The sequence below is a fragment of the Etheostoma spectabile genome, chromosome 20 (genome assembly GCF_008692095.1).
Source record: "Etheostoma spectabile isolate EspeVRDwgs_2016 chromosome 20, UIUC_Espe_1.0, whole genome shotgun sequence".
NCBI lineage: Eukaryota > Metazoa > Chordata > Actinopteri > Perciformes > Percidae > Etheostoma > Etheostoma spectabile.
The window spans coordinates 26,408,853-26,429,904 of NC_045752.1; the positions used below are offsets into that span (position 1 = coordinate 26,408,853).

The following is a 21,052-nucleotide window of genomic DNA, read 5'->3' on the forward strand; positions in this document are numbered from 1 at the left end:
ATGTGAACCCAAACTTTTGACCGGCCACGTCTTCCTCTTTTTGAACTTTTTTCCCATCCATGAGCTTCGATGGTTGAAAGGATGGATCTGTCCTGCCATTTGATTCTATTGTGCGCTCCTCATTTCATCTGTCCACATGTGAACACAGCCCTGGATGTGACCCAGCATTCATTCATTCAACCTTTGGTTATCCCTGGGAAATCATTACAAGGCGAGCCTCATTTACAATATCATCGAGTCAGACTACAAAGAACACAGAACAACACAAGTAATATATAGAAAGACAATAAAAACATTCAGAATTGGAACAAAAAAAGAGAAATGTATTAGGAGAATAGGGCTGCAAAGAAAATACAATTATGCAAAGCAGTTACAAGCAAAAGTTTGCAGGTTTAGAACCAGATTTCCTTTGGGACTCTTGAGTTGATTTTAAGAAAGCGCTGTGATGTTCCAGCAGTCGGGTGCACTAAAACTAAAAGCAGTTTTTCCGAGTTCAGAGCGAGCTTGTGGAACATGAAGTAACAGCCAGTCAGCAGAGAGAGTCTAATAATGTCCTCTGAGTACCAGAGAGGTTGTGTAAGGTAAGATGGTAGTTTCCCAACAACAGACTTCTATTAAAGAGAAACCAGTGGGTAGAAGACAAACCTCACACTTTCATATAAAATACAACGGCGTGTACCTTAGGCATGACCGGCTATACCTCTCAAGGCGGAGTGATAGACTGAGTCCAGAGCTTTAAGAGTTGAAGACGGTGCAGGTCTATAAATGAGACACACTCCCTGCACATATTGCTATAGCAGCTCTGCCTCTGGAAAACCATGGCATTGTTTACCAGTTGGTGCAATATGAGTGGTCCCCCATGACTTCATTACTCCAGCTGAGGCTCGCACCCCGGTCCACAGGGAGGCCCCGCCCGGCCCCTGATGGCATTCGGATCCCATTAGCGAAGCTGCAACACTTGGCCTGCTTGTCTTCAAAACATGAGATAAATAACGTGTGCAGAGCAAAGACCCGATTTGATTGGCTCGTTGGTTGTTTGTATTTTTGACATGTTCTTATTCCGAGGGATTACCCTCAGTGAAACAGTGGAATAATTGAAGGGATAATCCCCCCCCACCTGTCTCCCTCTCATTATTCCCGGTCTGTGTGCACACAGTTAGCAGAGCTGCAGGAATCCGTTTCTTCTCGAACCTTCGGCTGTCATTCATCGTTAGCGTATGCAAAACAGATTACAAAAACTTGGAAAACAGCCGGAACCGAGAGCGAGACCATTCCGATTGCTTTGATGGTTGTTTCTTTTTCATCCTCAGTTCGTTTTGTCTGAGATGGGTTTTCATATCAGCACTGGGATTAGAAAGTTCTCTGTGCACTGGAGATAAAGCTCCCTGGAAACCACTGGCGCCACCAGTGGCCTGAGGAGGACGGGATCGATCCCCTTAATCTTCATACCCAGCGCCTGGCCTACAGAGGTTTTCAATGGGGGAATGCAATGTCAAGTTCTGTACTTGAGTCCAGATGTTGAGGCACTTGTACTGTACTCGAGTCTTTTCCTTTTCATGTCACTGTCTACTTCTACTCCGCTCCATTTCAGAGAGAAATATTCTACTTTTGACTGCACTCCATTCATCTGACAGCTTTAGTTACTAGTTACTTTAGTCGCTAGTTACTTAACCCATTCAGATCCCTTCTTTCTTCTCCCACCGCTGGATGTTTCTATGGATGGGAACACAACAGATACCAGTTCTTAGACAACCTCACAACGAGATTCAAGGATAAAGCCCTCAGTAACATTTCACTTTAACAAATCAGGACCACCGTTATTTACAAGCAAGCTTTGATAGAAATTTGAATTTTTAAGTGTAGATATAAAAAGTGTAAAGCATTCAGGGACATGTGCATGGGGACAGCTTTCAGGACAAAACAGTTTTTGTAAGAATGAAAGTCTTAAAGATTACAAGAGATTTTATGGTGTTCACTGATGTCTCCTCAGATCTTTTAGCTGTCCCGGTTTGAGACGTGTCTTAGTATTTCAGTCTCAGGAAACTTTCCCCTCAACGTCATCATATCTTTTTATTTTGCTACCTTTACGTGACAGCTGCAGCTATTTTACTTTCAATATGAGAAACACTCATCGAATGAGCTCTCTTTTTCTGCCCTTCTTTTTCTTATTCTCTTCTTACCCACAAAGCATGATTCGGTGATTTAAAGTCAAATAACGTCTGGGGGGGGACTGACATCAAACTGGGATCCTCTGGGTTAAAAAGCGAGTTTAGGTTACATATGAGAAATGTTTTTAATGACTTTATTTTACTGTGAAATAGGTCCTAACCAGACGACGGCTGGGAATGAGACGTCTGGTCAGCTCACTTTCACTGTCCAAAATCTAAACTGACCCCAAATCAGTGATAACGTTTTCTTTTCATCTTCCTTCCTGCCGTCTTCACATCACAATTTCAGCTATTGCCACTTTAAAAATTATTGCCAAGCACATAACCTGCAGCCGAACAATATCACATAAACTGAGGTTTACAGGTGCTGGAAGTTGGACTTTGGAAGGAGCCAGGCTAGCTGCTGTTTTCTGCTAAGCTTACTGTCTGCTAGCTGTACCTTCATATTTACTAACTAACTCCCAACTCGTACAATACTGCCACTTCGTCAGTGGCCCTTAGAGAACACCAGAACCCGGGTTCATGTCCCGTTCTTGTCCCGCGTGCCACTGAAACGGACGTTATGCGCCACACACATGATCTTTTCCTAAACCTAACTGTCGTGTCCGTTAAACTTCCCGACCCAGAGCGTCAAAAAGTGACGGCAATAGTCCAGACCAAGCCATCGAAATAAGACGCTAGAGGAGACCGTCTGCGCTGGTACCAAACACCAAAGGGCCCTGACCAAGCGTCGCTTTCTGACGCGCTGACAGGGAGAATGTCTTTTAAACAGACATGGGTCTATCTATATCGGTTTTCTTATCTAGGCCTAGCAAGAAAGTGAATGTGTATTTCCAGAACTGTTGAACTGACTCAATAAGGCCAGTTACACGCCAAGATACATATGAAGTTAGTTGCTGGTCATAGCAGACAATGAAAGGCTGCACTGAATGGGTTGAGCATTTCATTTGTTGATTATTTCTGATAATTGACCCTGTCATTTGAAAGGTAAAGGAAGTTAGTTTTCATCTAAAGTTCCAGTTTAAGTCAAGAATTTACGACGTGTCCTCCTGACACTGGCCGTCTAGATTTTAAGTGTAACATCAGTAAGTGTTTGGGGCTTTAGGTGGGCACGGACGGTCTGTCACACAACCCCCCCCCACCTGCAGCCCATCCCTCTCACTCCAAAAGCCATTATCATTTTTGCACAGCGATAAGTAGTCTGTTAAATGGACTTAATGAGAAGTAAAGGAACACTGAGATGAGATCCATATTTACTGAGTGAGAGTCCCAGTGACAGACGTGTTTGTATTGGCTGGAGGACCGTGACTAACACTGCGATGCCTCTGCACATTTTTCAGTCAATATTTGTGTGGAGACAATCAAGCAGATTGTTTTACTCACCCAGAGAGCGGTGATGCAAAAGTACTGCTTGTCAAAACAGATTTACCCCGTATCTTTGTGTGTGTGTGTGTGTGTGGGGGGTGTTTGGACTGCACTACGGCTGATTGGCTCTCTCGGTGTTTGGCTGACGCAGCGCGTTGATGACTGTGTCCTGTCAGCGTGTGATGTGTTGCGATGCAGCCTGGACTGGGCTCGCTGGCTACTCCTTTGTTGTCACTTTGTGTCGCTATATTTGGTTCGCCGTGCTCTCCCGTGAGGTGTGTTCAGGGTTTTATCCGCGGATGCTTTCACATGGGCAGCGCCAACATGGAGACATCAGACACATCTGTGGACCTTTTCAGGTCTCAAAAACGTCACAAAGCGCACATTTGTTTTTAGAAACTGTGACAAATAATTGGAAAAAGGTGACAAAAACATCAGGAAAAGGGACAAAAGTGTCAAAAAAGACAAACAAAATGTTGAAGAAATTTGTATTTGTTTTTGTTTTTTTTGTCATCGCAATAATAACTGCCGCAATGAATACATTGTGAAAGACACTGAGGGATTTTTGTATCCGTAGAAAACTGCACCTTAAAGCTATAGTGCGTAGTTTCTGTCTCCCCCATGAGGAATCCTAAGTAATGACAACAACACTGTCGGCGCGTCCACGTGATACAAGCCGCCCCCTTTCCTCCTCCACACAGTTGCTAGTAGCCAAGGAGGACACTGATGGTTAAAACGGAGAGCCAGCTGTGTGGCGCTGAGAGTCTTAATTAGCTTTGGAGCAACTCATTTGGCAACGTCTCGAATGTAACAGACGTTGATAAATATCAAAAAGTTCCATATCAAAGCTTTGAAGCATAACTGTCATTCTTTCTTTAGTGCTGCCTTTTTATATTCATGCCAATGTTCACTTTGTTCAATAAAAGAATGTTGGAAAGGATTTCTTTTGGTTTAAAGTCAACACTAGCAGAGTACTGAAAGAAGAGTACACTTTAATATCTGGTAAGTAATATTATCACGACACTCGCACATGTCATATTTCCCTCATGTCGTGCAGCCCTAGGTCATTCCATCTAACCTGTCAATCAAACTCTGGATGACAGCTCTGAAAGAAGGAGGCGTGCGTGCGTTCAAATCCACAAGATACACACAATACATCTATAATCTGTAACTTATTCCCACTGTGGCCCTCTAATAAAAACTGATAAAATAGGATGAGTGGCGCTCTTCTTGACCCAACACAGCTGTGAGCTAGGAAGCACACAGACATTATATTTGTCTTGTATAATAAACATATCTGATGCATAAAGCAGACATATAGCTAAAAGCTGAACAATAATTCATCCGCCATATACAGTTCATAGAACAAGCATTATGAAATACCGTTCACTATGTACATAGTCACAGGATGCATGTGGTACTTTCAGAACAGATGTGCCTGTGATTGGTTAATACGGGTTCATAAAAAAAGCATCTTGCAAAAAAGATTAAAATCTGCCAGTGCTGTGGGACCTCACGCCTGATGCCTCTACAGTTGAGCTCCCTGCTACTGTTCTCAAGCAGGGAAGAGGGGTTTTCTGAATTAGATCCCCCCCCCCCCCCCCCCCCCCCCCCCCCCCCCCCCCCCCCCCCTTTCAATAGCATGGACATAGAGCCAGACAAAATACTTCTACCTAGGAAATGCTGGTTTGTTGTGTATTCATTGCCACATGATTCTCACTTTTTCTGGCTAAACTCCACTACTACGGCCCCTGAATGCACCGCGACCTGGCGGTGCCTGTAGCTGGATCACAATCACCCATTGGCTACTACTGTACTCAAGTAGATTTTTCAGATATTTTTACTTTACTTTACTCTTTATTTTTATGGTGACTTTTTACTTTTACTTCTTACATTTTAACACAAATATCGGTACTTTCTACTCCCTACATTTTCCCAAATTGCCTCGTTCCTTTAGTTTTGTACTGCAGGTCGTCTGTCAGGTGGGACTGGGAGTGCATGTCGGAGAATAGCGCGGACACGCGCCTCACACCGCGAGCGGGCGCGCACGCCACACGGAGAAGAAAGGGAGAGAAAAGAAAAAGAGACTAGCTGTCTGGTGGATAATCGTGTGTGTGTGTGTGTGTGTGTGTGTGTGTGTGTGTTGTGTGTGTGTGTGTGTGGTGTGTGTGTGTGGTTGTGTGTGTGTGTGTGTGTGTGGTGTGTGTGTGTGTGGGTTGTGTGTGTCTCCTTGAGAACTGTAAGTCTTATAACTGATGGTTTCTGTTCATTTCAGCCTGTTGTTGGTGCAGTATTTACATGCTACAGTTACACTGCATTAAGATAATGGAAATTAATAGTGGGTTTATTGGTATTATTTGCTAGCATATATTTACGTATGATTCCTATGCATTGTGCATGGTAGCCTTTACAATGTTATTTATTTCTTTACAGAACCACACACACACACACACACACACACACAGCCACAGCAGACCCACGCCCATGTTAGTACTGGAGCTTGATTGCAATGAAGCATCAACAGAGAGAAGTTGTCTCTGTCCGTGTGTTACCAGACACACCTGGGGCCAAGGTGGAACCAGAACCAGCTTTAAATCCAGTCCTCAACTAGTCCTCACTAACAAGTTTACAATCCTTTCACTGGAGTTACCGTTATTACTGTGTGTGTCATCAATACCGAATTCAATCTAACTGGATGGGACTATATACAGTACTGTACGTTACACTCGACGCACCACTACAGGATGATTCCTTCATTCACAGCAAATCATTGTGTCTTGATAACGCTAACGTTAGCACATAGTAGTACGGACGGCGACATGATTGAAAATGAAGAAAACCGAGATCCCAGAGATTCAGCAGACAAGCAGCAAGACATTCCCATCATCCTCGGCCTGGTCCGAGAGACAGGTCTGAGACAGTAGACATCAAGAAGGACTCCTGGTCAATGTGCTGGGGAACTTCTTCATTCATGTCTGTTTAATAATTCATATTTTATCCTTTATTTTCTTTCCAGAAGCCGTACCTGAGCCCACACACATACATGTAGATTCCTTTAAATGTGAAGGGGAAGATTAGAAAAGAGAAACTGGATCTGTGAATTCTCACAGAATCCCAACTGAATTCATATCTTGCTGCTCAGTCAGAACCTTATTAACCTGGAGTCCAAAACTCTGTCTCAATAATCATATATGGGATGTTTCAGGCCTGTTGGCAGACATCCATTTATAATGTAGCCAATGGCATACATGTAAATATGAGGAGCCTTTCTCCATGTCCACTGACGTTTCTCTCTAATAAATGGTTGTCATGGCTGTGCCATGCATGAGTTCAGCACTGCTAGGAGCCAGGTCTTTGCTTTAGGTCCCAGGGGCTGTATTTCACTAGTACGTCGTAGAGTCCTGCTGCTTCCCCAGGTCTCGGCATGCTGCTTCAACTTCTCGTATCGGTCAAAGGGCTCGGTGAGGACTCTGGCTGGTTGTGGGTGGTCTGGTGCCGCTGTCCGGTGGTATTCTCCTGTGGGTCTGCGTCGGTTTGGGCTGTGACCGTTTGCCACCAAAACGTGCGTGCTACTGTACTGCATGTGACTGTATATGTGTGTGTGTGTGTGTGTGTGCTGGCTGTCTCTTCATGTAGGAGTGTTGTGATTGATATTTCCTGGGCGTCTGGGCTTCGGGCGGTGGCACTCCTCCTACACTGACAGATTTCTGACCCTCACACTCATTCGCTCTGACAAATCACCTTAAACTCCTCCGGCGGATCGGCCCCGAACCCGCTAAAGAGAAACGCACATGACAAGAGAAAGGGCCGTCTCCGGTCTCTCCCGACTTCTTACAAACAGCAACACGCGGTCCTTATCATCACAGAAGAGCTCAGTCAAACGCCTGTTTTTCTTATCACAGACATAATTCATCATCCGGCTCTGTCTCAGATGGATACTACTACTACTACTACTACTACTACTACTACTAATGCCAATTTTCTCTGAATTGTTTGTACTTGAACTTTTTGTTCTTACTAAATGTTTGTATTCTTTTGTGTTTTTCCATAAAGAAGGCGTACAGTTTGGTTATTTGGAGCCCTGTGTTTCTGATTGGATACGTTTCTTTGTTCTTTCCTTAGCTTTTTCTAATCATTGTCAAAGCATTTTTTTACCACTAATATTTTTGTCTTTTCCTTAGTCTCTTTTCCTTGTCTTTATGCCGCTCGCAGTCCATGTGTGGGGCTGGGTCGAGGTTTGTAGATGATTAGCATCTGCTTCTTTGTGTTTGAGACTTCCTCTTCTCAGACTATTTGACTATGGTCAGACAGAGGAGTAAGGGAATTGACTGTGAATGCCTTGATATAAAAAAATGTCAAGATCAGAAATAAAATAATCAACAGCACCTCTGACGAGAGAGTCTCCTCTTACCGTTGACAATGTAAAGACCTAACGTAGGACCTGTGTCCCCTTCCTGTTAGTTTGCGGAGATTTATACCAAATTATCAAATTATGCTCCTGATTCTCCCCCCTGAGTAACTCCTTTTAATTTGGTGGGCGGGACAATCAGTTCTCTGTAACCTATTGGACAACCACTGAAAGAACTTTACACCATGTTACCTGGAGGACACGTCTCCCTAAGGAACTCTGCATTTTTACTTTTAAAAATACTCCTGTAAACGATATATGTAATGTTTCCTTTTCTCAGATAACAATTATAATAAAAAGCAAACTAAAGTGGTTGGGGTGTGTGTGTGTGTGTGGGCTGGTGTACTGTGTGGTGTGTGTGTGTGTGTGTGGTGGTTGTGTGTGTGTGTGTGTGTGTGTGGGTGTGTGTGTGTGTGTGTGTGTGTGTGTGTGTGTGTGTGTGTGTGTTGTGTGTGTGTTGTGTGTGGTTATCAGGTGTGTTTCGCCATGTGCTGGATGTGGCGGGGGGGGGGATAAGGCTGGGGCGGTCTAGGTTGAAGGGTCCTTGCTGATGTAATGGGATTTCTTGGGAGCCTTGGCGAGGTAGTGGTTGGGGGGGCTGGGTTGCGGTTCAGAGTGGCGTCCTTCAGCGTCTTCGCGAAGATGGTTTCACTCAGGGTTGTCTTCTCCCTCTGTATTTTGCTTTAATAGTCTGAAAGTCTTTCTCAACCTGTCTTAGGTCACCTTGTACCGTAACTGTCCCATTTTTGTAGATGTTGACTGGGATGGCGACATTGTCAGGATCTTCTTTGTCTTTCATTTTGACTGTCCACCCATTGCACGTCCCTCCTCTTTGTCTTTCATTTTGACTGTCCACCCATTGCACGTCCCTCCTCTTTGTCTTTCATTTTGACTGTCCACCCATTGCACGTCCCTCCTCTTTGTCTTTCATTTTGACTGTCCACCCATTGCACGTCCCTCTCTTTGTCTTTCATTTTGACTGTCCACCCATTGCATGTCCCTCCTCTTTGACACACTTGTTGTGTGAGCAGATGGCTGAGTGCCACGCTCTTGGCAGTTGGGTGAAAAGGATGAGACTACTCCCATCACTATTGTTGTAGTGGTCTGTGTATTTAGTTGTGTTGTGTGTATATAGTTGTGTTGTATTTAGGAAGGTCTCTTTCTTCCATGTGTGTATTTAGTTGTGTTGTGTGTGTGTGTATTTAGTTGTGTTTGTGTGTATATAGTTGTGTTGTATTTAGGAAGGTCTCTTTCTTCCATGTGTGTATTTAGTTGTGTTGTGTGTTTTTAGTTGTGTTGTATTTAGTAAGGTCTCTTTCTTCCATGTGTGTATTTAGTTGTGTTGTGTGTTTTTAGTTGTGTTGTATTTAAGGAAGGTCTCTTTCTTCCATGTGTGTATTTAGTTGTGTTGTGTATTTAGTTGTGTTGTGTGTGTGTGTATTAGTTGTTGTTTTGTGTGTTAGTTGTGTTGTATTTAGGAGGTCTCTTTCGTCCATGTGTTATTGTGTGTCTATTTAGTTGTGTTGTGTATTTAGTTGTGTTGTGTGTGTGGTATTTAGTTGTGTTGTGTGTTGTTAGTGTGTTGTGTTTAGTGAAGGTCTCTTTCTTCCATGTGTGATTTAGTTGTGTTGTGTGTTTTTTAGTTGTGTGGTATTTAGCTTATATGTGTGTGTTTAGTTGTGTTTGTTATGTTAGTTGTTTGTTTGTGTGATTGTGTGGATTGTGTGTGTGTTTTAGTTGGTTGTATTTAGGAAGGTCTCTTTCTTCCATGTGTGTATTTAGTGTGTTGTGATTTAGTTGGTGTGGTGTGTGTATTAGTTTTGTGTGTTTGTATATAGTTGTGTATTTAGGAAGGTCTCTTTTTCCATGCTGTATTGTGTGTATTTAGTTGTGTTGTGTATTTAGTTGTGTGTGTGTGTGTTGTTTTAGTCGTGTTGTGTGTTTGTTATAGTTGTGTTGTATTAGGAAGGTCTTTTCTTCCATGCTTGTATTGTGGTATTTTGTTTTGTTGTGTATTTATTGTGTTGTGTTTTTTGTTGTGTAGTTGGTTGTGTGTATATAGGTGTGTTGTATTTAGGAAGGGCTCTTTCTTCCAGTGTGTATTGTGGGTATTTAGTGTGTTGTGTATTTAGTTGTGTGGTGTGTGGTGTGTGTGTATTTAGTTGTGTGTGTGTGTATAGTTGTGTTGTATTTAGGAAGGTCTCTTTCTCCATGCTGTATTGTGTGTTTTAGTTGTTGTGTGTGTGTGGTGATTTAGTGTGTGTGTTGTGTATATAGTGTGTGTATTAGGAAGGTCTCTTTCTTCCTGGTATTGTGTGTATTTAGTTATTGGTGTTTAGTTGTGTTGTATTAGTGTGTTGTGGTGTGTGTGTATTTAGTTGTGTTGTGTGTGTATATAGTTGTGTTGTATTTAGGAAGGTCTCTTTCTTCCATGCTTGTATTGTGTGTATTTAGTTGTGTTGTGTATTTAGTTGTGTTGTGTGTGTGTGTGTGTATTTAGTTGTGTTGTGTGTTGTATATAGTTGTGTTGTATTTAGGAAGGTCTCTTTCTTCCATGTGTGTATTGTGTGTATTTAGTTGTGTTGTGTGTGTGTGTGTGTATTTAGTTGTGTTGTGTGTGTATATAGTTGTGTTGTATTTAGGAAGGTCTCTTTCTTCCATGTGTGTATTGTGTGTATTTAGTTGTGTTGTGTATTTAGTTGTGTTGTGTATTTAGTTGTGTTGTGGGTGTGTGTGTGTATTTAGTTGTGTGTGTTTGTATATAGTGTGTTGTATTTAGGAAGGTCTTTTTCCATGTGTTGTATGGTGTGTATTTAGGTGTGTTGTGTGTTGTGTTGTATTGTTGTTGTGTGTTATATAGTTGTGTGTATTTAGAAGGTCTCTTCTTCCATGTGTGTATTTAGTTGTGTTGTGTGTTGTTTAGTTGTGTGTTATTTAGGAAGGTTTCGGTCGTTCCATGTGTGTATTTAGTGTGTGTGTGTATTGTTGTGTTGTGTGTGTGTGTAGTGTAGTTGTGTTGTGTGTGTATATAGTTGTGGTGTATTTAGGAAGGTCTCTCTTCTTCCATGGTGGATTAGTTGTGTTGTGTGTTTTGTTGGTGTGGTATTATGTTATTAGTGTTGTATTAGTGTGTTGTTTATTTTAGTGGTGTTGTGTGTTGTGTATTAGTTGTGGTGTGTGTGGTGTGTTTTAGTTTGTTGTTGTTTTAGGAAGGTCTCTTTCTTCCATGTGTGTGTATGTGGTGTGTTGTGTGTATTTAGTTGTGTGTGGTGTTTTGTATAGGTGTTGTATTAGGAAGGTCTCTTTCTTCTTGTTATTGTGTGTATTTAGTTGTGGTTGTGGATTTAGTGGTGTGTGGTGTGTGGTGTGATTGTGTGTTGTGTTGTGTGTATATATGTTGTGTTGTATTAGGAAGGTCTCTTTCTTCCATGCTTGTATGGTGTGTATTAGTGTGGTGTGGATTTAGTGTGTTGGGTGTTGTGTATTTATGTGGTTGTTGTGTGTATAAAGTTGTGTTGTATTTAGGAAGGTCTCTTTCTTCCATGTTGTATTGTGTGTTTGTGTGTTGTGTATTTAGTTGTGTGTGTGTGTGTGTATTTAGTTGTGTTGTGTGGTATTAGTGTTGTATTTAGGAAGGTCTCTTTTTCCATGTGTATTGTGTGTATTTAGTGTGTGGTATTAGTGTGTTGTGTATTTAGTGTGTTGTGTGTGTGTGTGTGTTTATGTTAGTTGTGTTGTGTGTGTATATAGTGGTGTTGATTTAGGAAGTTCTTTTCTTCCATGCTGTATTGGTGTATTTAGTTGTGTTGGTGTGTGTGTATTAGTTGTGTGTGTGTGGGGTGTGATTAGTTGTGTTGTGTTTGTAATAGTTGTGTTGTATTTAGGAAGGTCTCTTTCTTCCATGTGTGTATGGTGTGTATGTAGGTGTGTTGTGTGTGTGTGTGTATTTAGTTGTGTGTGTGTGGGATTATAGTTGTGTTGTTTTAGGAAGGTCTCTCTTCCATGCGTATTGTGTGTATTTATTGTGTTGTTAGTTAGTTGTGTGTGTGTGTGTGTATTTAGTTGTGGTTGTGTTGGATATAGTTGTGTTGTATTGGAAGGTCTCTCTTCATTGTGTGGTGTATTAGTTGGTGGTTTTGTATTTTAGTGTGTGTTGTGTATTTATTGTGTCTGTGTGGTGTGTGTGTGTATTTAGTGGTTGTTGTGTTGATATAGTTGTGTTGGTATTAGGAAGGTCTCTTCGCCATGTGGGTTTTAGTTTTGTGTTGTGGTGTGTGTGATTTAGTTGTGTTGTGTGGGTATATAGTTGTGTTGTATTTAGGAAGGTCTTTTCTTCCAGTGATTGTGTGTATTTAGTTGTGTTGTGTATTTAGTTGTGTTGTGTGTGTGTGTATTTAGTTGTGTGGTGTTTGTATATAGTTGTGTTGTATTTAGGAAGGTCTCTTTCTTCCATGTGTTATTGTGTGTATTTAGTTGTGTTGTGTATTTAGTTGTGTTGTGTGTGTGTGTGTATTTAGTTGTGTTGTGTGTGTATATAGTTGTGTTGTATTTAGGAAGGTCTCTTTCTTCCATGCTTGTATTGTGTGTATTTAGTTGTGTTGTGTATTTAGTTGTGTTGTGTATTTAGTTGTGTTGTGTGTGTGTGTGTGTATTTAGTTGTGTGTGTTTTGTATTAGTTGTGTTGTATTAGGAAGGTCTTTTCTTCCATGCTTGTATTGTGTGTATTTGTTGTGTTGTGTGTATTAGTTGTGTTGTGTGGTGTGGTGTTTTAGTTGTGTGTGTTTGATATAGTTGTGTGTATTTAGGAAGGTCTCTTTCTTCCATGTGTGTATTGTGTGTATTTAGTTGTGTTGTGTATTTAGTTGTGTTGTGTGTGTGTGTGTATTTAGTTGTGTTGTGTGTGTATATAGTTGTGTTGTATTTAGGAAGGTCTTTTCTCATTGATGGTATTGTGGTGTATTGTTGTGTGTGTGTGTGTGTGTGATTAGTTGTGTTGTGTTTGTATATAGTTGTGTTGTATGGGAAGGTCTCTTTCTTCAATGTGGGTATTGTGTGTATTTAGTTGTGGTGTGTATTTAGTTGTGTTGTGATTAGTTGGTTGTTGTGGTGTGTGTATTAGTTGTGTTGTGTTGTGTGTATTTAGTGTGTTGTGTATTTAGTTGTGTTGTGTATTTAGTTGTGTTGTGTGTGGTGGTATTTAGTTGTGTTGTGTATTTAGTTGTGTTGTGTATTTAGTTGTGTTGTGTGTGTGTGTGTATTTAGTTGTGCTGTGTGTGTATATAGTTGTGTTGTATTTAGGAAGGTCTCTTTCTTCCATGCTTGTATTGTGATGCGACAGACTGTAGCTCTGTGCCCAGAACAGAGGTCCCCTCGGGGACAGTAAAGTCATTCTATTCTATTTGATTCTATTCTATGGTTGAAAAGAACGGAATCCTTTTCCTTTTCCAGATCCAAATGTACGGACGTCACAGACCCTCCCACGCTGTGTGACTTCCAGGGGAGCTCTGGGGTGCCGCAGTGAGCTCTTAGCAACACAAGGAGAGAGAAAAGAAGCTGCTGGTGTCACTAAGATGAGATCAGAATAGACCGAAAGAACACAACCACAAATGATCGTTTCCATTTAGCTTTCTTTTTTAATGTCACAGTCAATTTGGGGACCAACTTCCTGCAAAGACTCTGTCCAGTTGACGAGAGCCTCTCTCTGACAGCGTCTGATCCTCTGTCCCCCAGGCTGCTTCATCAGTGCAGAAATGGGAGGAAATGAAGCTATTTATCTGCCCCCCCAAAATATATAGAGCCGTGGGGACATATCAGAAATCAAATATAGTTTTGAAATGACAGCTATAAACTGTAGCCAGAGTGCTCTGAATGAACTGTCTAAACTCATAAGGTTCTCTAGGGGACCGAACAGTGTTTTTAGAAGGACCAATCAGTATGCTGGAGTGGGTATTTTATCTCTTAACATTTAACATGTTAGGCATGCTCAAATTCTGCAGCGTCAATGGTTTTAGGGCATAGTCTGTCTAAAGATGGACACCGCGTTTCCAAGTCTGCACAGTAGTGATCGCGGCGGTGTCCCGCCCCACCAATCATGGGCCAATCACAGCTAGCATCAAATAACTAATAAAAACCAAACTGATGAGAGTCACAATGAAACAGAAACCATCTTTTGGAAAGATATATTTGACGGCCCATCCGCTAACATGGACGTGGCGGGGCTTATGACCTACACTGCAGCCAGCCGCCAGGGGTCATCCAGATGTGTTGACTTCACTTATACAGCCTATGCATCTACTTCACCATGTGGTTATAGTTGTTTATTGATATGTCATGATAAACTGGAACATGTAATTACGTTAATTGGGGTTAAGCTCTAATTAGGTTCTTCAATCTGCCGTGTCTATTTCTCTACAACAGATGGATGTAGTTTGGTTGTCGGTGCTGGATCTTCCATAAGCAGAGCTCTGTATGTTTTAAGCTCCCTCCCTCTCACCTGGATAAATGAACCCAACTCCTGGATGGGGGGCCAAAGACAAAGAACCACAGACATGGGGTTTCAGCTCCACAGACCCGGTTCCAGGGGCATCAAACCTCCTCCGGCCTGTGTGCTGCGGTGACGTTGGCCTCCTGCTGAGCCACCAAGTCTTCCAATTAGGAGTGTTGTGTTAGGTGGAGGTGAGAGCTGTCTCTCGGAGCTTTCAGTTCCAGATCATTAGGGTTGGCAGCTGACAGGGTCCTGGAAAAGTCCTGGAAAGGCTGCTGACTTTGAAAGAGCTAAACTGGAACGGTGTTTTTTCTCACTGCTGACACGCTCCACCTTTCTGTCTGTGGCTGTCTCTCTGCCTTTTCCTCTTTTTGTCTCTCATCCAAACACCCTCTCTTTCTCATTGTGTCTTTGTGTTCTTTTCTTTTCTTTCTGACTCCCATTGCTTCTATGAGACAGGCACACTCTGAATATAGAAACACACTTTCCTGGTCTTCATTATTTTCCCATCCATTTCTTTTTCATTCTTTCCATCAGATGCACACATACACACTTTATCTCAAGCGCACAGTCACTTTAAGACTTTGTCTGTCCAACATTTCCCTCTCTTCCACACAACTCACTGGCGCCTGACTTTACTTTACTTTTCTTTTTTTTCTGTGGCTCATGAGCCATTAGCAGATCCCATCACCTCCTGTAAACTCCCACATTTTGAACCCAAACGTCTTTAAACCTGTCATTTTTCTTCTTTTGTCATTTTATTGGCTGGGAGGAGGCAGTGGAAGGGTGAGGTCTCTATGGAAACAGTAAAGCAGCAGCAGGGTACGGAGGAGACTGACGGCTCGCTGCATTGGCTTTAAGTTCCAAAGTGGGGAAAACACTCCTCTGAAACACCTCCTCAGCAGTGACAGCCACCATTAATACCGCTTATCATCTAGCAGGAGACGTCTTACACATCTTTTTCCTTGGAATCCCAACTGCCTGCTAATCCAATTTGTTGCACGACACGGCTTACAGTTGTTAAGCATTCAAATCGCAGATCATTAGCAAAGGAAACAAAGCGTAGCAAGTCTATGTTCTTGTTTAGATATGTCGTTGGCAGGTGGTTTCCTTGGTGACTGGCAGGGCTTTGGTGGATACTGGGTGATTGTAATGGTGTTTGGTACACAGTAGTTGCAGCTGCTAGGTTTTTCACAGTACATCTTAGCACAAGGTCCAGCTTCTCCGGAGCTTTCAGCTACATCTTGTGGCCTTTTGTCAGTGGAGGACAATGAAGAAGATGTGACTGAAATCGTAGATTTAGAATGTGCGGCTGTGTACTATAGCTTTTATTAGCTTAGCTTTCATCCCTCTCCTGTGTCTTGGTCCCCAGCTCTGCTCTATGCCACGATCTTTGGAAACGTGACCACCATCTTCCAGCAGATGTACGCCAACACCAACCGCTACCACGAGATGCTCAACAACGTCCGGGACTTCCTGAAGCTCTACCAGGTTCCCAAGGGGCTGAGCGAGCGTGTGATGGACTACATTGTCTCCACCTGGTCCATGTCCAAAGGCATCGACACGGAGAAGGTGAGGCTCAGCCCATGTTAGGTGTCAGCGCCGAGGCCACTTCCTCCAAGCTTCATTGGAAATGTCAGTGGAGGAAACTGTTCTGTCATTGCTGAAAACTGAAGGAACAAAAGATTTAAAAAGCAGATGCTTCCATACTGTGCATATATGAATCCACTTTGATGATTCATCTTTTCAGAGGCTGCTTCTTCTTACTTACCACGTAAAGAGCCATGGATCAAGCCAGTAGGGCTGTGGATATTCCCTGGTCTCACCATTCAATCCATTACTATTATCCTGTCTTTGGTTCAACATGCATCGGGATGCATCCTCTATCATTATGATATATATTACTGTACATGGTTTTCTTCCAAGCAGTCAGATGTATGTGAACTCCCCCTTTTATTGTATCTGCCCTTAAAAAGGACACTTCCTGAATTAAAAAAAAAAGAGAATAAGTCGCAAAAGTTCTCTTATATAGGCCTAGTGAAACATCTTTGACGTTGCGTATCAGGAAAAGTATGTTGACATGAAGATAATTCTATATGTTTTATTTTTGTAGGAGAGTTCATCTATTGTACACATCATATCATTCTTTTTTAATTTGCAGGGGCCGTTAGCTTATAGGTACATTAGTCGTAATTATTGTTTCTCATGGCTCGAACTTCATTGTCCCCACGCCCGTGAATTGAAAAAAACATTCCCGGGGGGCCCTCCTGAAACAGCCTTATTCTGCTCTCACTTAGTCTGGCTCTTCTTTTATGTTCCCTCTGCCACCTCTGGAGGAATATAACAATGCAATTCCTTTTCAGTAGTGCTGTCAAACCATTCAAATATTTAATCGCATTAATGTCATAGTTAATTAATTAATGTCACATTTTCACTATTCTAAATGGCCCTTGATTTCTTTTTGTCCCATTATTTGTTTTTCTCATTTTAATGCCGTTATCATCATGAAAAATGGATTGGTTTGCTTTGTGTAAATGTTTTATTGACTTCAAAATTGGCGTATAGCCTACTGTAGTGTTCAAGCCCCCACCACCACCACCACCACCACCACCACCACCACCACCATCACCATATCGCCCTACTCTATGTGTCAATTTCACACAACACTCTCACTTGATCAAAATAATCTCTCAACACGTGTAAACATTGTCATCAATACAGGGTGAAAAAAATACTTTGAAGGGGGGATCAGCATCAGCCGTGTGCTTGGCCCTAGATGTGATTTCAGACTTGGGGTTGGTTGGGTGGGGGGGTGTATTTCAGACTGGTCGTGCCGCGATGATCGCTCAGTTCACCTCGACCAAACACTCACATCACTGTGGTCTCGTCAACGGAACATCTGACAACTTTTAAAAAGTAACTTTCCATCCTGAATCTTATCGGCGTCCATCTTGGCGTCTCGGGCTCGCCATCCACTCAAAACGAAACGTTAGTACTCTTTGGCCCAAACAGCGTGTGTGCAGCATGCCTGTTGTTGTGTCTCCGGTCTAGCTAGATCCGGTGGGTGTTGCAGTTTTACAACTAGTTGTTGCAACAGCATGTGAAAAAAAACCAATGCCTTTAACCGACTTTAACTAATAACGCCTTTAACTGACAGCACTAGTTTTCAGTGCAGACGGAACGTATTACATGGCTGAGTTGGCACCTGGCCAATCATTCAATCGTGACCTTAGATGGCTGCACTGAGGTTTGTGATGATGATGATAGTCAATCTTATCGTCTAACAAAAAGACGCTGTTTGAATATTATTTCCTAAAATCTTGTCATGCTCTCTTTCTCTCTCTTCAGACCATGTGTGATATCCTCCACCCCAACAATTCAATTTCCCACTGTTGGTTGAGATAATTATACAGTCTTGAGGAGACATAAGCCAACACTGCCCTCAGTATATATCCTTTGCAGTGAGAGCTGAGCCAATTAGTGGATATGTTTTGTCACTTTGCGACCCATCACACTGTACACACTTGAAAAAAAGAAAACCTGAGGCCCCCAGAAGCATCTCGGTGCTGCTAATATCCTGCGCTCTAAATGGAGCAGAGGATTCTTTTAAAGACTGTTGTGTTTTGGTGTTGCAGAGGCTTTTAGATGATTAATTGTTTTCCCCTTGCCGTATTTAATAAGGCACTTTGGTGGAAGATGGGATAATATTTAGTTTTTACTGTGTTTCACCTAATTAGACTTGATCTCAGAAGCGTTGTAATGAGCTGGACAAAGCGCTTACAATGGCGCGTACAATTTGTGGCACACAGGGCTGGAGTTAATAACATCAGCAGCAGGATGAGCTGCAGTAATATACACACACAGCAAAGCTGGCTGGGTAATTGAGCGGGAAGCAGGAAGTTTGGGTTTTGATTCCCCCCCGAACAACCACTCTCTGCTCATGTGCTCTTGAGCAGAAAAGGCTTTCTTCCACAGCTGATATTTCTCTAACCCGTCTAAATATCACGCTGCGTGGCCATCTTATGAAAGCCAGACCTTTAACTCACTCAAGCATGTTGTTCAGGTTATTGGGAGAACAGGAAGAATGTTGAATATAAAAACTCACCGGATGGTAGGCAGTTGTCTACGTAGGACAGTACCAGTATTTTATTACATGTCAAGCCTTTCATCATATTTTATCACCCACAAATAATAAAACCTTCAAACAAAATCTTCAATTTGAATAAAGTGACTCATTGGATTAAATGAGCCCCTTATGATTTGTTTTCTAATAATGACGTAGGTAATTCACTGATTATAAGGATTTTTGTTATTGTGGTTATATAAATGTAGTTCACGGTGCCGTTAGATATTAATACAGGTGCTCCCTCCCTTTATTTTGTCCGGGAGAGCAAATTGTTTTTTGACCGCATTGAAAATATAGTTTTTGGAAGGCTTAAACGGCAACAAATATAGATTGAAGCAGTTTTTTTAAAGGTCCCATGGCATGAAAATGTAATTTTTATGAGTTTTTTTAACATTAATATGCGTTCCCCCATCCTGCCTATGGTCCAGTGGCTAGAAATGGTGATAGGTGTAAACCGAGCCCTGGGTATCCTGCTCTGGCTTTGAGAAAATGAAAGCTCAGATGGGCCGATCTGGAATCTTGACCCTCATGAGGTCATAACTACCGGACCACTAAGACCTATATAAAAGAGACTTCAGATACAGTATTAGGAGACCACTAAGGTCTATATAAACGAGACTTCAGATCCAGTATTAGGAGACCACTAAGGTCTATATAAACGAGACTTCAGATACAGTTTAAGGGCCACTATGGTCTATATAAATGAGACTTCAGATACAGTATTAGGGAAGACACTAAGGTCTATATAAACGAGACTCAGATACAGTATTAGGACCACTAAGGTCTAATAATAAACGAGACTTCAGATACAGTATTAGGGACCCCTAAGGCCTATATAAAAGAGACTTCAGATACAGTATTAGGGGACCACTTGTCCTATATAAAGACTTCAGATACAGTATTAGGGACCACTAAGGTCTATATAACGGTACTTCAGATACAGTATTAGGGACCACTAAGGTCTATATAAACGAGACTTCAGATACAGTATTAGGGACCACTAAGGCTTATAAAAAGACTTCAGATACAGTATTAGGGACACACTAAGTCTATATAAACGAGATTTCAGATACAGTATTAGGGACCACTAAGGCCTATATAAACGAGATTTCAGATACAGTATTCGACCACTAAGTCTATATAAACGAGATTTCAGATACAGTATTAGGGACCACTAAGGCCCAAATAAAAGCATCCAAAGGCATCATGTCTTGCAACCTTTAAACATAAAACACATGAATTTTATACATAATACAATATAAGCTCTGGCGGATATTTTAAGGAGTCCCACGGTTCGCTGGTCTGGTGTGCCGTACAAGCCAGCGTACTCCGGCCGTGGGCGGCCGCTGCCTACCGGGTCACCGGGTCAGGTTTCCGGGTCCCAGCTGTGTTCCTGTGTCAGTTGGCGGCACAGTGCACCAAGTACTCCAGCCACCATTGTGACAATATTAGTGCTTTCCACCCACCAAAGTGGCTAGTAAGAGTGACTGGATTACCTTCCACTGCCGAAATCTACCCGCATTTGGTGGGTTGGCGGTTTCTAACGTCAAGCCCTGTTTCCAACGCTCTGGAGTTATTGGAAATTGATCCTAAACCACCCTACACAGACACCTCTGCAATCTAATTCTACAAATGGTATAATTACATTACATGTCATTTAGCTGACGCTTTTATCCAAAGTGACTTCCAATTAAATGAGAGGGAGGGGGACCGGTGGGGGACACCGGAGCACCCGGTGAAAACCCTGTCCAGACACTGGGAGAACATGCACACCCCACCCAGAAAGGCCCAGGACAACAGTGGTAACCAATAGGCCACCGTGCTGCATAATACTAATAACGTTGTGTAGCCTAATCTCTATTCAACCCTCTGCAGAAATGCTGGATTTAACAAAATAAATAGACTTCTAAACCTTCATCTCGCTGCAAACTGACCATCAGACACTGTCTTTGACTCTTTTGAATTGAGTTTGAATTTTCTGTGAACAGCAGTTTGACCCCCCTATGTCTCCCTGTCTTCCAGGTCTTATCCATCTGTCCCAAGGACATGCGGGCCGACATCTGCGTCCACCTCAACAGGAAGGTATGTATCTATGGTTTTCTTACAGCGCTTCACTCCGGCCCCCAGGAAGTGTTTGACATCTTTACATCTTCCGTGTCCGTTATGTGAAGCCATCTGGTCCCAAAAGACTTTTTCACATTTATTTACATGGCGTAAGAGACGTCAGTAATTCAGTGAGTACACAACCCCCGCAAAATGACTTGTTTGACTATCCATTTGGTCAGATAACATTTGGGAAATCTAAAAGAGAAGCACGATTAAATCATTTAATCCTCGTTCAAGTTAGCGGAGTGCTAGTCCATGGCCTTGACGTTCCACTTCTGGTAATTTTGCCGGATGTCCCTGTTTTCGGCCGGATGTCTGTCCTCTTCTTCTGTCTCTGTCTGTGTTGGTGTTCTAACCTCTGGTGGATTTCTGAGGACTATGGTTACCTGGTCCTC

At 42.3% G+C, this 21,052-nt stretch overlaps 1 protein-coding gene across 2 annotated transcripts in view; it reads left to right on the forward strand.

Annotated features, from left to right (window-relative positions):
- kcnh5b (potassium voltage-gated channel, subfamily H (eag-related), member 5b) overlaps window positions 1–21,052 on the forward strand; it is a 196,240-nt gene that overhangs the window by 91,920 nt on the left and 83,268 nt on the right. For both annotated transcript variants that reach the window (XM_032500626.1, XM_032500627.1), the window contains exons 9-10: window positions 15,798–15,997; window positions 20,574–20,633. In XM_032500626.1, the coding sequence (XP_032356517.1) occupies window positions 15,798–15,997; window positions 20,574–20,633 (260 nt within the window). The remainder of the gene's footprint in view (window positions 1–15,797; window positions 15,998–20,573; window positions 20,634–21,052) is intronic.